This window comes from Ranitomeya imitator, chromosome 2 (assembly GCF_032444005.1).
Source record: "Ranitomeya imitator isolate aRanImi1 chromosome 2, aRanImi1.pri, whole genome shotgun sequence".
NCBI classification, from domain to species: domain Eukaryota; kingdom Metazoa; phylum Chordata; class Amphibia; order Anura; family Dendrobatidae; genus Ranitomeya; species Ranitomeya imitator.
The window spans coordinates 774,440,035-774,453,245 of NC_091283.1; the positions used below are offsets into that span (position 1 = coordinate 774,440,035).

A 13,211-nucleotide genomic window follows, 5' to 3' on the forward strand; every position below is an offset into this window, starting at 1 on the left:
TCAAGTGTTTATTTCTGTTAATGTTGATGATTATAGTTTACAGCCAATGAAAACCCAAAAATAATTATCTCAGTCAATTGGAATACTTTATAACACCAGCTTGAAAAATTATTTTAATATCTGAAATGTTGTCATAATGAAGTGTATGTTCAATAAATGCACTCGATGCTTGGTCGGGGCTCCTTTTGCATCAATAACTGCATCAGTGCGGCGTGCCATGGAGGTGATCAGCCTGTGGCACTGCTGAGGTGTTATGGAAGCCCAGGTTGCTTTGATAGCAGCCTTCAGCTCGCATACATTGTTGGGTCTGATGTCTCTCCTCTTCCTCTTGACAATACCCCATAGATTCTCTATGGGGTTAAGGTCAGGCGAGTTTGCTGGCCAATCAAGCACAGTGATACTGTTGTTTCTAAACCAGGTATTAGTACTTTTGGCAGTGTGGACAGGTGCCAAGTTTTGCTGGAGAATGAAATTTCAATCTCCAAAAAGCTTGTCGGCAGAGGGAATCATGAAGTGCTCTAAAATTTAATGGTAGACGACTGTGCTGACTTTGGTCTTGATAAAACACAGTGGACCTATGCCAGCAGATGACATGGCTCCCCAGACCATTACTGATTGTGGAAACTTCACATTAGACCTCAAGCAGCGTGTATTGTGTGCCTCTCCACTGTTCCTCCAGACACTGGACTTTGATTTCCAAAAGAAATTCAAATTTTACTTTCATCTGAAAACACTATGGACCACTGACAACAGTCCAGTTCTATTTCTCCTTGGCCCAGATAAGACGCTTCTGGTGTTGTCTATTGGTCTTGAGTGAGTGGCTTGACAAAGGATTGTGACATTTGTAGCCCATGTCCTGGATATGTCTGTGTGTGGTGGCTCTTGAAGCAATGACTACAGCACCAGTCCACTCCTGGTGAAACTCCATCAACATTTTGAATGGCCTTTTCTTAACAATCCTTTCAAGGCTGCAGTTATCCCGGTTGCTTGTGCACCTTTTTCTACCATACTTTTTCCTTCCACTCAACTTTCCATTAATATGCTATGATACAGCACTCTGTGAACAGCCAGTTTCTTTAGCAATGACCTCTTGTGGCTTATCCTCCTTGTGGAGTTTGTCAATGACTGCCTTCTGGACATGTGTCAAGTCAGCAGTCTTCCCCATGATTGTGGAGCCTACTGAAACAGACTAAGGGACCTTTTTAAACGCTTAGGAGGCCTTGGCAAATGTTTTTTGGTAATTATTCTAATTTACTGAGATAATGACTTTTGGGTTTTCATTGACTGTAAGCCATAATCATCAACATTAACAGAAATAAACACTTAAAATATATCACTGTTTGTAATGACTCTATATAATATTAGTTTCATTTTTTGTATTGTAGAACAGAAATAAATTAACTTTTTGCTGATATTCTAGTTTTGTCAGAAGCAAGTGTATGTGAATTTATTGTTCTCGAAGCTATACATCTTATTTTGCCCTTGGAAATTCCTTTAATAGGACTTTAATAGTGATGTTTTTGTTGCCTCAGCTGCATGATTTACAGCTGATAGACAGCTTGAATAAATGTGGGGATTCCCTAGCAACCAGGCAAACCCCCACATGTACTCAGGCTGGCTAGCAGCCGTAAATCATGCAGCTGCGTCAACAAAAACTAAATCTCCGAGCAGTTGCAAATACTCGGAGACCACCCCGAACATGCTCGAGAGAACCCGAGCAACATCGCTCATCACTAGACTTTAGGTGTTATTCCACATGAATGGAATTATATTCTTTCCTGTTAGTATTTACTCTTGGACATTATATTAACTTTATTCACTACTACAGGATTAAAAATGGTGCATATCTGATGTGACTCATTAAATAAAGAGTCACTTGACTTTACCTATGTAGTACCCTAGTTCATGATTATCAAATTCCTATTATGGCTAGCGGTTGTCATTTATTAGTGAGGATTTAGTGGTGTCCCCTATATGAGGCACTCTGTGACTATCAATGATTTGGTTTTTTTAGATATTCTTTTTCAATAAAGCCTGATATTTAACTTAATGGAGCTCTTCTGTATTCTGGTGGATTACCGTAGCTAGAGTATGTTTAGTAGTTATTGTATGAAGTGCCATTTAACGTCATGTGTTTAGGACATTTTGGTATTTAACCCCTTCATGACCAGGGGATTTTTCGTTTTTCCGTGTTCGTTTTTCGCTCCCCTCCTTCCCAGAGCCATAACTTTTTTATTTTTCTGTCAATTTGGCCATGTGAGGGCTTATTTTTTGCGGGACGAGTTGTACTTTTGAACGACATCATTGGTTTTAGCATGTCGTGTACTAGAAAACGGGAAAAAAATTCCAAGTGCGGTGAAATTGCAAAAAAAGTGCAATCCCACACTTGTTTTTTGTTTGGCTTTTTTGCTAGGTTCACTAAATGCTAAAACTGACCTGCCATTATGATTCTCCAGGTCAGTACGAGTTCATAGACACCTAACATGACTAGGTTATTTTTTATCTAAGTGGTGAAAAAAAATTCCAAACTTTGCTAAAAAAAAAAAAAAAAAAATTGCGCCATTTTCCGATACTCGTAGCGTCTCCATTTTTCATGATCTGGGGTCGGTTGAGGGCTTATTTTTTGCGTGCCGAGATGACGTTTTTAATGATAGCATTTCGGTGCAGATACGTTCTTTTGATCGCCCGTTATTGCATTTTAATGCAATGTCGCGGCGACCAAAAAAACGTAATTCTGGCGTTTCGAATTTTTTTCCCGCTACGCTGTTTAGCGATTAGGTTAATACTTTTTTTAATTGATAGATCGGGCGATTCTGAGCGCGGCGATACCAAATATGCGTAGATTTGATATTTTTTTTATTGATTTATTTTGATTGGGGCGAAAGGGGGGTGATTTAAACTTTTAAGTTTTTTTTATTTTTTTCACATTTTTTTTAAACTTTTTTTTTTTACTTTTGCCATGCTTCAATAGCCTCCATGGGAGGCTAGAAGCAGGCACAGCACGATGGGCTCTGCTACATAGCAGCGATCTGCTGATCGCTGCTATGTAGCAGAAATGGAGGTGTGCTGTGAGCGCCGACCACAGGGTGGCGCTCACAGCCACCGGTCATCAGTAACCATAGAGGTCTCTAGGACCTCTATGGTTACCATTCACAAGCATCGCCGACCCCCGATCATGTGACGGGGGTCGGCGATGACGTCATTTCGGCCGCCCGGCCGGAAGCGGTAGTTAAATGCCGCTGTCTGCGTTTGACAGCGGCATTTAACTAGTTAATAGGTGCGGGCAGATCGCGATTCTGCCCGCGCCTATTACGGGCACATGTCAGCTGTTCAAAACAGCTGACATGTCCCGGCTTTGATGCGGGCTCACCGCGGAGCCCTGCATCAAAGCAGGGGAGCCGACATCGGACGGTATAGTACGTCCGATGCCGGTAAGGGGTTAAATGTACACAAAGAGCCTGTGTGGGCAGGGGCAGCTTTCGCAGCTCTGCTACATGCTACATGTAAGATCTCTGATTGTACTGCTAAGTGATACATCGTTGCATTCAGGGTCTCTTTTCCTACATTATGCTGCACTCAGATGAGATAGTAAAATCCTTACGACAAATTCCCGTTAAACAGGCAGACTGCATTTCTTATGCACATAGATCACTCTGTGCACATAGACTGCCACTGTTTGGCAGCACGTCTCATTTACAAAGGACAATGTGCTACAGAGAACAATGATTTTTAAGGAAGCCTCAATATAATTTCACTTGACGAACAAGTATTTTACTTGTGTGTCGGGTGATTGACAGTCTGTTTCCACTGCCCGATTATCGGGAAACGAACATTCCTAACAGCGCTCATTTACGATATTGTGGACAGCTGCTGAACATTCACTGATTTGTCATAGTCCACAGCCAGCTCCTGCTACAATGGCCATTAGTGGAGACGTGGTCATGTAACACCTTAGATCTAGTAGTCAATGTGGACCTTAGCACCTAAATCGTTCATAGAGAGGGCACCCTCTCGCACCCCTTTGGTTCCGTCTTGATGCAATTGCGGGTTGTTGATGGGTGACTAGCAGTCTGGGGCCTGGCAATTACTTTGGTACTTAATCTAATATATAATTGCCTAGAATACTACTTCCTGCAATTTGTGCCAACTTCCGTGGCTTTGTCCGGAGCTAATGTCCGGAGCTAATGTCCGGAGATAAGTGACGTCAACAGTGTCCAGTGTCTGATTGGTTGCCGCCTGCTGCGAGCGACCAATCAGAAACGTGCCGTACTGTGACACACTCCGCCCGCCATTTTGGTGTGATTTTTGAATTTTTACCTCACAGCAAGTTTCTACTGCGTGGAGGCGGGCCCAGTGACGTTGCTCTTCAAGCTCCTGCCGAATTTCGTCAAAAAATGATAATACCATTTACCAAAACTATATATACTTAGTTGTGAAGTGGTTCAGTGACATTTTCACACCAATTTTGAACTTTTGTTTGGTGTTTTCTCCATATACTGCCTATTATTTTTGTTCTTTCTTACTATTATTTATTAATTGTATTATTCTTACATTTGAATAAATAAAGTATATATGGATTCTAGACTCCCGATTCTTTAGAATCGGGCTGCCATCTAGTAATTAAATAATTTGAGTAAAAAATGTACTGAAGATATATTCCCTTTGAAAGCAATAGACAATAAATGAGCTTCCCAGAAGCAATCAGGGCATGAAATCAGCACTTTACTCTAAAGTACTTAATAAATGCAGATTTTGGTAAAATATCACAACATAAACGTTAGCGTATATCTTGGCTCTATTGTGAGGTTTGATCTGAGGTTAGTTATGTAATATAATAACCAAGCAAACCTGGAAACAGGACACCTGTAATTAATAGACAAACATAAAAATGAATATGACCCAGACATTAAACATCTGAAATTAAAGAATGAAGATTTTATATGCTCAAAGAAATTTGTATTCGCGTGTATGGTTTCAATTAATTTTTTAATGTAACTTATTGTATTTCTATCCCCAAGGCTTAACCTAAAGTTGTTCTGGTTCCAACTGCTCCAGCCAAAGCTACTCCATACATGTATATTGGTCCCAACAAAAATACTGTACAAGTCTGCACTGATCTCGTTCGGTCTTGTAATATGAACTGCTTGGCTTCTTTATCCAAGTATTTTGTAAAGGGAGAAAAGAGGCAAAGATTCATGTCATGACTGGACTCTGTATTGTTTTGGACTAGGTACTATAGATGTTCGATATGCTTTTTGCCCACTGCAGAAGACTGCATCAATTGCAAAAGGCTGATGTGACATCAGTTGTGAAAGCACTGGTTTTCCATAATGCCTTGCAACTATCAATTCAAATAGTATAGCACAGCCAATCATAAGGGACTATTATTGTCTCTGTAAAAGCCAAAGCAGGGAATGCAGCAGCCATTTTAGGGTAATTTTATGAAAATGAGAGTTTGTTAGAGTGCACAGTACAGCAATAGAGATGGGAAGAGAAAGCCCTAAAACATTGGACAAGTACTCCAGATAATAATAATGTGTTGTACAGCTGTAGCACTGAAGAAGATAAGAGTGGTAGTATGCAAATGATAGAGATTCAGTTGATAAGGCGAGAGAGACATGCCAGCAGCCATGGCAGATACATTTTATTTTTTGCATTCTTAATGCATTACAAAGCAGAATAAGACAGTGCAATAATTTTTACAGCAAAACAAAAATCAGAAATCCATGTCAGAGGGAGTGCTTTGCTTGTCACAAGTAATGCGCTTTTGCTTTGATTGTCACTAGTAATGCGCTTTTGCTTTTCTTGTGCAATCATTTTTGTGAAGGGGGAATAATTGTTTTTTCTTTTCAAATTACAAAGAAAATTCCCCAAAATACAAACATTCATGCAGGGGTAGTTGCCTAGTGTTAAAAATGCTTGCATAGGGCGTCGGTCACATTAAGTTTCATGCCCAGTATCTGGCTTACAACCTGTTAACCCCTTTCCGACATGTTCCGTAATAGTACGCCGATGTCGGACTCCCCCTGTTTAGTGTGTGCTTCGGCGCTGAGCCCACACCTTTCCGGGCACATGAGAGCTGATCTTTACAGCTGACATATACCCGCAACAGCTGCAGGTGGAATCGCGATCCACGCGCGGCTGTTGACTAGTTAAATGCCACTGTCAATCTCTGACAGCGGCATTTAACTCGTGCTTACAGGAAGCGTGTCACCGGCTCTGCCCATCGTTGACCCCGTCACGTGATCGCGTGTCACCAATCAATGGGTCGGCATGACAACCATCTGTGTTTGTCATTGCCAGATTGCTATAAGTACCGCGGCATGGTCGTCGCTCATAGCACGTGAGCATTTCTACTATACACAGGTGATCTGTTCATCGCCTGTGTGTAGCAGAGGTAGGTGAACAAAGTACTGTAGCTTCTAGTCTCCCATAGAGACTAGTGCAGCATGCAAAAGGTAAAAAAAATACTTTCTAAAAATATTAAAAAAATAATAAAATACAATATATAAAAGTTCAGTTCACCCCCCTATTGCCCCATTCAAAATAAAACGATAAAAAAATCAAATATACTCATATTTGGTATCGCCGCATTCAGAATCTCCAGATCTATAAAAATAAAAAATAATTAACCCGATCACTAAACAATCAAAACGCCAAAGCCTGGCTGCATCTTGCATAAAAATAGATAAATCTGCAGAATGATGAAAAAAGACATATACCTACCTAGCATTTCTTTATACGTCAATTTGGGGAACGGGGTTGAAGTTTGTTGAAATTATAAAAAAAAACACAAAAGTGTAGACCTTTCACTCTACATGTCAGTTTTCGCATACTTGTTTTATTAGTGCAGTATGACAACTGTACACACCACAACTATTCTGTAGCTTTCTATGACATTTTGCTTTTGGACATATACTTGCTTACTTAGTATTTCTTGTTACGTCCTTTTTGACAATGGTTGAATAATTGAGGTTGAAAAGATTCTTAAAATTTAAATATAGTGTTCTACAAAATGTATGGCAAAAGAAAAAGTGACAATGACAATGGAAGAAAACTGACAAGAATGACGTCAGCAGAAGCACCGCCACCATCACTGACGCCAGCTGTCCGGGCGGTAGTACTACTAAGCACAGATCTGGTCGCCTTCACCTCCGTAAAGCAGATTAGTGGAGAGGATGCGGGTAGCATTATGTACTATATGGCGCATCCCTCATCTAGGTTACAACAGGATGATGATACCTCTAATAGTGACACCATAGGTTTGCGTCAGTGTTCTGCACAAAATGGTCTACCTCATCTCAAATGATTCAGGGATAATTTAATTTTTTAACCATTTTATTAAAAAAAAACATGAAAAGCTACCGACTTACCATCCATTTCTATAGTAAAGTCCTTTTGACATTACAAAAGCTGTGTTTGAGTTAAAGAGCTTGAAATAGGTGAAATACAGTCCAGGAAGACCTCAAAGTGTTCTATCTCATCAGGTCAATTGGAACATCTGCAATTTGCAGCAAATTTATTTGTGCAAACCTAACTTTTTGAAAAAAATTCACAATTTTGTCAAATTAGATATTTTAAAAAATTTGATCATCTCCACTAGATACATAACTTTCTATCAAGAGAAATATTCAGATCGATAAGAGTATTTTATTAATGTATAAAAACCTCAGCAATGTAACAGCTGCAACTGTAAACCACTTGCATAAAAAGCCGACAAGTGTTAATTTTCCCTGCTGTACCCCAAAAAAGGAACTTGGCCATTAAACTGCTCTCTATACCAGCGTTATTATCAATAGACTCTCTGTATAATACATGGAAAAGCCTGGTCCTCCAGATTGAAACTCCATTTGTAGCAGTTTTCCATTTTAGCCTATTGATATTGGCCTATTATTCAATTTAATAATTTTTTTTAAAGCCAGTCAATACCGTCCAAAAATTGTCTTTTTATTTGAACTTGTATCTTTTCTCACTAATCTGTTGGGGGCCTCTCAGTTTATTCAAACCAAACTACGTGCAGCATGAATCAGAGACCGGCTGCTGCATTTTAAATATCTATGGTTTAATCTGTGGCACTCAGAGGAAGCCATAGTAGAAAGCACAGCCAGGGATTAGAGATGAGCGAATACCTACGGCTCTCTCCATATTCGGCAAGCTATACCAAAGGCAAGCGCTTACCAAAGAAGCTGCATTGGGAACCGGGCTAACTGAAGCTGATTATCGGGAGTGATCCAATTAGCCGGGATCCTGATGCTGCATCTATTCAGTAAGCACTATAGCTTGCCAAATAGGGAGCCAAAGATATTTGCTCATCTCTACTAGGGATGAGTAGTCCAAGAGGCAAGCCCTTGCCGGCTTCTTCCCACCCGTTCAGCTAGACTCAGGAGTGGGGGAAAAATGCAGAAGTGGTGACGTGTTTCTATTATACTCTTCCACTTCGGATTTTTGGCTGACAAATACTGAGGTAAAATACTGACCAAATACTGAACGTGTGAACATGGCCACAGTGAGAGACTTATCAGTCTATCTGACTGGGCAGCGAGAAGCCTGGGGGGAAGATTCGCTTCTTGAACTAGTCACTTTGTTCAAGTCTACTTTTTAACTATATTTTTCTAAGAAACACTGCAGGTTTTCAGAGTATACATGTATGTTAAGCAAGCAGGAGCCGGTCACTGCCTGTGATACCCTATAAGGATAAAGATTTTCAGGGTTTTTTTCTTCAGGTAATATTTAAAATGCTACAATAAAGAATCTGTCATCTTAAACCTCACATACACACTTTTATGAGTTAATATATTTAATAGTTGTCTGGTTCTTTCAGCCTTTACTTTTATTTTAAGCACAAAGGACCTATAGACTTAAGTTTCCTGAGATCACTTCTGGCTCATATTAAGTGGGTCCAAAAGTGAAATTCTACCTCCACAATTTATTAGTCTTCTGTAACAAATATTTGATCCCAGTACAGATCCGCGAGCAGCAGCCAACGTTCTCTGACATGCTCTTTCTTGTTGGACACTCTTCATGCACTTAATATCACTCTTCACGCTGTCCAAATCCAGCTACATTCAAGAATAGTTTTTCAGTCCACGAACAGCTTAACTCTCTGCTTACCATTTTTTGTGAAACTCCTGACATCTGTATTTATGGTGTGAACAAAAGCATTAGCAATAAAGACCATTTAATAAGCCGATTTTTTTTTTTTCAACAGTTTTCAGAAATTGGGCCATCCCTTGTTATCCACACTAGTGTGCCATTTGGAAAAGAGCACCTAGAGCTAGAGAAGGAAGTCGTGCAGCCCCTGATTCTGAAGCAACTGGACTCCATACTGCCCAACCTTCCTCAACCCAAGTATGTCAAGTGTCAGAAATGGAGATATTCTCAGGTAGGCAAGTTTGTGAATAACTAAAGCATCGTAATTTGGAAAATCCTTCATTGTGCATGGTCTACTTCCTTGAAATTATGGCAAAATATGAGATATCATATCAAGATTAAATTCTAGCCAGGACTCTTACATATGTGGTCTATACTGTAAATATGCCCACATGCCGACCACTACGCATTGAGGATGGCTGGGATCTCGGGAGCACACATGCTACAGCAGCTCTCTGCAATACACCCCTATGCTCCTCTATACAAGTAATCTCTGAGCCATTCTATGATTTTTCACTGGTCACATAGTTCCATTGAGCAGTTTGACTGACTGGATGCGTAGTTTCTAAAAATTGGCTAGCAGGAAGCAAGGAAAGGATAAAAGGAAGTTTAAAAAAATTAAGGGTTTCAATTTACAAAATTGGAATATTCATGAGTGCCCTGTCTCATTTTATTAAGCAAAATATTCAAGAACTTATAAAAGTACTAAGATGGGAGAACCTAGTCATTCATCCTGTTTGGGGTCGTCTTATTGATGCCTTTCCATTATTAACCACTGGAGTTGATGTCAGCTGACAATACAAAGGTGACACCAACCCCACAAATATTACCTCATTTGTCACTGCCATAGGGCAAGTGGGAAGAGCAAGACTAAGAGCCAGATTTGGGACATCTTATGGATGCGCTATTTCTGAGGTGACTGAGGGCTGATTTGGTAACCCGGGGGGGGGGGGGGGGGGGGGCAATATATGCCCTTTCCCAGGCTATTATTATCAAACTAGAGCTGTCTGTTTAGCTTTTGCTGGTCTAAATTTATAGGGATACCCTACGTCATTTTCTTTCAGGGATCCCCCTGTACATTCACCAGTAAAGGCTAAGCAAACAGCTGTGAGTTGTTATTAATAGCCTTGAAACCTTATAGGATAGTATCCCTTTTCTTTTATTATTAACATCAGCCCACAGCTGTGGGCTTTCCCTCTGCTGGTTATGAAAACTGCGTTGGAGCCCAAGCTATTATTTTAAATCTAATTCTCTATTTTACACAGAAGGGACACAGCAAGTGCTGATGAATACAACTCCCATCATTGTCGTCTGGTTGCTCTGATCTCAGGGAGACCAAGCTACAATGATGAAAGTTGCCTTCAGCAGCTGGCACCTTGGTACAGCACAAACTGTACTGCTTCTTCCTAGGCGTCGGTACTTGTCACACTGATAACACATGGATGACACAGAGGTGTGAAAATCCTGACATGTGCGCACCACCTTTGAATACAATGAGTGTGCGTGTATGTCCGTATTTGGGGCCCTTAAAAAAACTAACTGCATACGGACATAAAAGCGGATGTGTGAAGGGGTCTAAGTGTGTGGATTAGTAGTATTATCTTCTGTAGCAAATTATTGTAATAAATGGAACGGGATGGTGATGCCAAAGGATATAAAGGAGGCCGTACATATTCTAAAGCTGTTGTCAGACTGCTTGAATTTGACAGCCCCCGACAAAGCCCACGCGAAACGCGCGTAGGGGCTATATCGGCTCATTTGAGTAGTACTGTTATGGGTAAGAATCTAATTTTGGCTATTTTATGCTTCTTGGCAGCGCATGTATGTTAATAGGGGTAGTGTATTATCTACTATATACTCTGGGATATTGTTGTCTGTTAAATTGACACTGATTAAATCATGCTAAATATCCGCTAATAACATTATGTGGGAACTTTTTCAGGACTGCTAGATGCATTTGCACTTTATTACAGGCATTCGATTTAACATTATAGTAATGTACCTGCTGGTCTGTACTTCCCATATCCACTTTACTTTTCATTGATGATCTGTGCTTCTGTTCTTACTACTCCCCCTTTTGTCATCTAGTTTCTACTTTGGTATTGACATTTTAGCCATTTTTTTGAGTTATGTATTTTTGTATTAATAAATTGTGATATTTTCTGGACTACTCCTCCAGTTTTTTCTGTTGTTTTTCATTGCATATATGGAGTGTCCATAGGATTGGGCCAGTCAAGACAATTGTCTTGGTGGTATTCCCAATTACATGGTTGCGGTATTATGATTTCTGCTTTAGCATTATTCTTCTTGCTTGAATTTGGTGTTTTAGGTTGACTTTAACCCTTTTTTAACCAATGCTGGTTTTAGGAATACATTATTAAATTGACACCAATATGAAGCAACATCTAACAAGCTGAGTGTGAGAATTTAGAAATATACCGTATATAGAATTTTATATTTCAAAAGTCTGTGAATGAGGATACAGAGATTTCTCATTCTCTCCTAAATGTCAGCAGCATAAATCAGATCGCTAGAATATTGTGGAACATGTTGGTATGATGAAGCCAAAACTTGACAAGTAGAAAGCTACATTCCTTGTATTTCAAAACTGCACATTTTTCACAACAGCCCAAGTTCTGATTTCATTTCCTATACTTTGATTTGATTTTTGTGAAAAAAATCAGAGTCTTCAATGTGCACTAAAAAGTCTCATATACTTTCTTGTTGGCCACAAAGAAGGATATTACATATACTATTGTGAAGTTCTTAGTTTAAATATACTTTTACGTGACGATTTATTGTTCTTGAGAGTTATGCAAATTAAATTATTTACCCTAATCATCTCTTTAAATAGAATGGAACCTTTGTAGGAGTTACCTTTTTTTAATTCATGGCCTCAAAATATATGTATTGCAAGAAGTTTTGACTGGATGAAGGGGTGAGTGATGTGTTTTTCCAATGGCTTTACTTTTCCCCCAGCATCAGATTCAATTTTGCTGAGTTTTCCGGTAAAAAGTGACTGAGCGTGGAATCCTCACGACTTACCAGGAAACTTTCTTCTTGTCAGTGAAATGGTAAAAAAAAAAGATTTATAGGGCTGGAAATGCAGTCTGGGCCAATGCTTAGGCCATCAATGTATGATCTGTTATCCTTTGAAGCCCGCTAATCTGCAGACTAAGGCTACTTTCACACTAGCGTTTTTTTCAATACATCGCAATGCGTCGTTTAGGGGAAAAAACGCAACCTGCAAAGTTGTCTGCAGGATGCGTTTTTGCCCCATAGACTAACATTAGAGACGCATTGACACACGTCGCAACCGTCGTGCGACGGATGCGCCGTGTTGTGGCGGACCGCCGGGAGCAAAAAACGTTACATGTTTCTCTGATTGTTGTTAAAGGTTGAATTTTAAAAAGTCCATTTTAACTTGAGGATTAAAGCCAAAGTGACACTGGTGTTCATAGCGAGTACACCAGTCTCATCAGGTCTAAGAGAGCTATGATGTAATCATGTATACAGCTCTGTTGTGACAGATCCACTCAAAATGTTTTTTTTAAGACAAATTAAAAGGGTTGTCCTGTTTTCTGATAAATGTCTGTAGTCACTCTCCATGACTGCAGACTTTTGAACCCTTACATTGTGCGCACCGCATGCTGTCTGGATTCTCCGGGATTGCTGGCGCGAGTGGGCGGTCACGTGATTGCAAGCATGCAATTTGCATTCTTCTCAGTACAAGTGAATTCAGTGATGTTGAGCACATCAGGTCGGAAAGTACAGACTTGTGGTCACTTGACCACCTTCTCTTGCCGGCAATATCTGAGATTTCTGACAGTGTGCTGTGAGCACAATGTAAGGATTCAGAAGTCTGCAGTCATATAGACTGACTGTAGACATTTAGCAGAAAACCGGGCAACTCCTTTAAGATATCCCCTATCTGTCAATTTCAACCATTTTTGATCTTGAGGCAACTCCTTTAAGGACTGCAGTGAAGACACCATTGATCTACAATACGACTACACCTTTGTTCTTCTTTGCTGTAGGGTTCTTAATAGTGAAATCCCCAA

The 13,211-nt window shown here is 40.0% G+C and overlaps 1 protein-coding gene across 2 annotated transcripts in view; it reads left to right on the forward strand.

Annotated features, from left to right (window-relative positions):
* RNLS (renalase, FAD dependent amine oxidase) overlaps window positions 1-13,211 on the forward strand; it is a 181,862-nt gene that overhangs the window by 143,320 nt on the left and 25,331 nt on the right. For both annotated transcript variants that reach the window (XM_069753519.1, XM_069753518.1), the window contains one exon: window positions 9,207-9,382. In XM_069753519.1, the coding sequence (XP_069609620.1) occupies window positions 9,207-9,382 (176 nt within the window). The remainder of the gene's footprint in view (window positions 1-9,206; window positions 9,383-13,211) is intronic.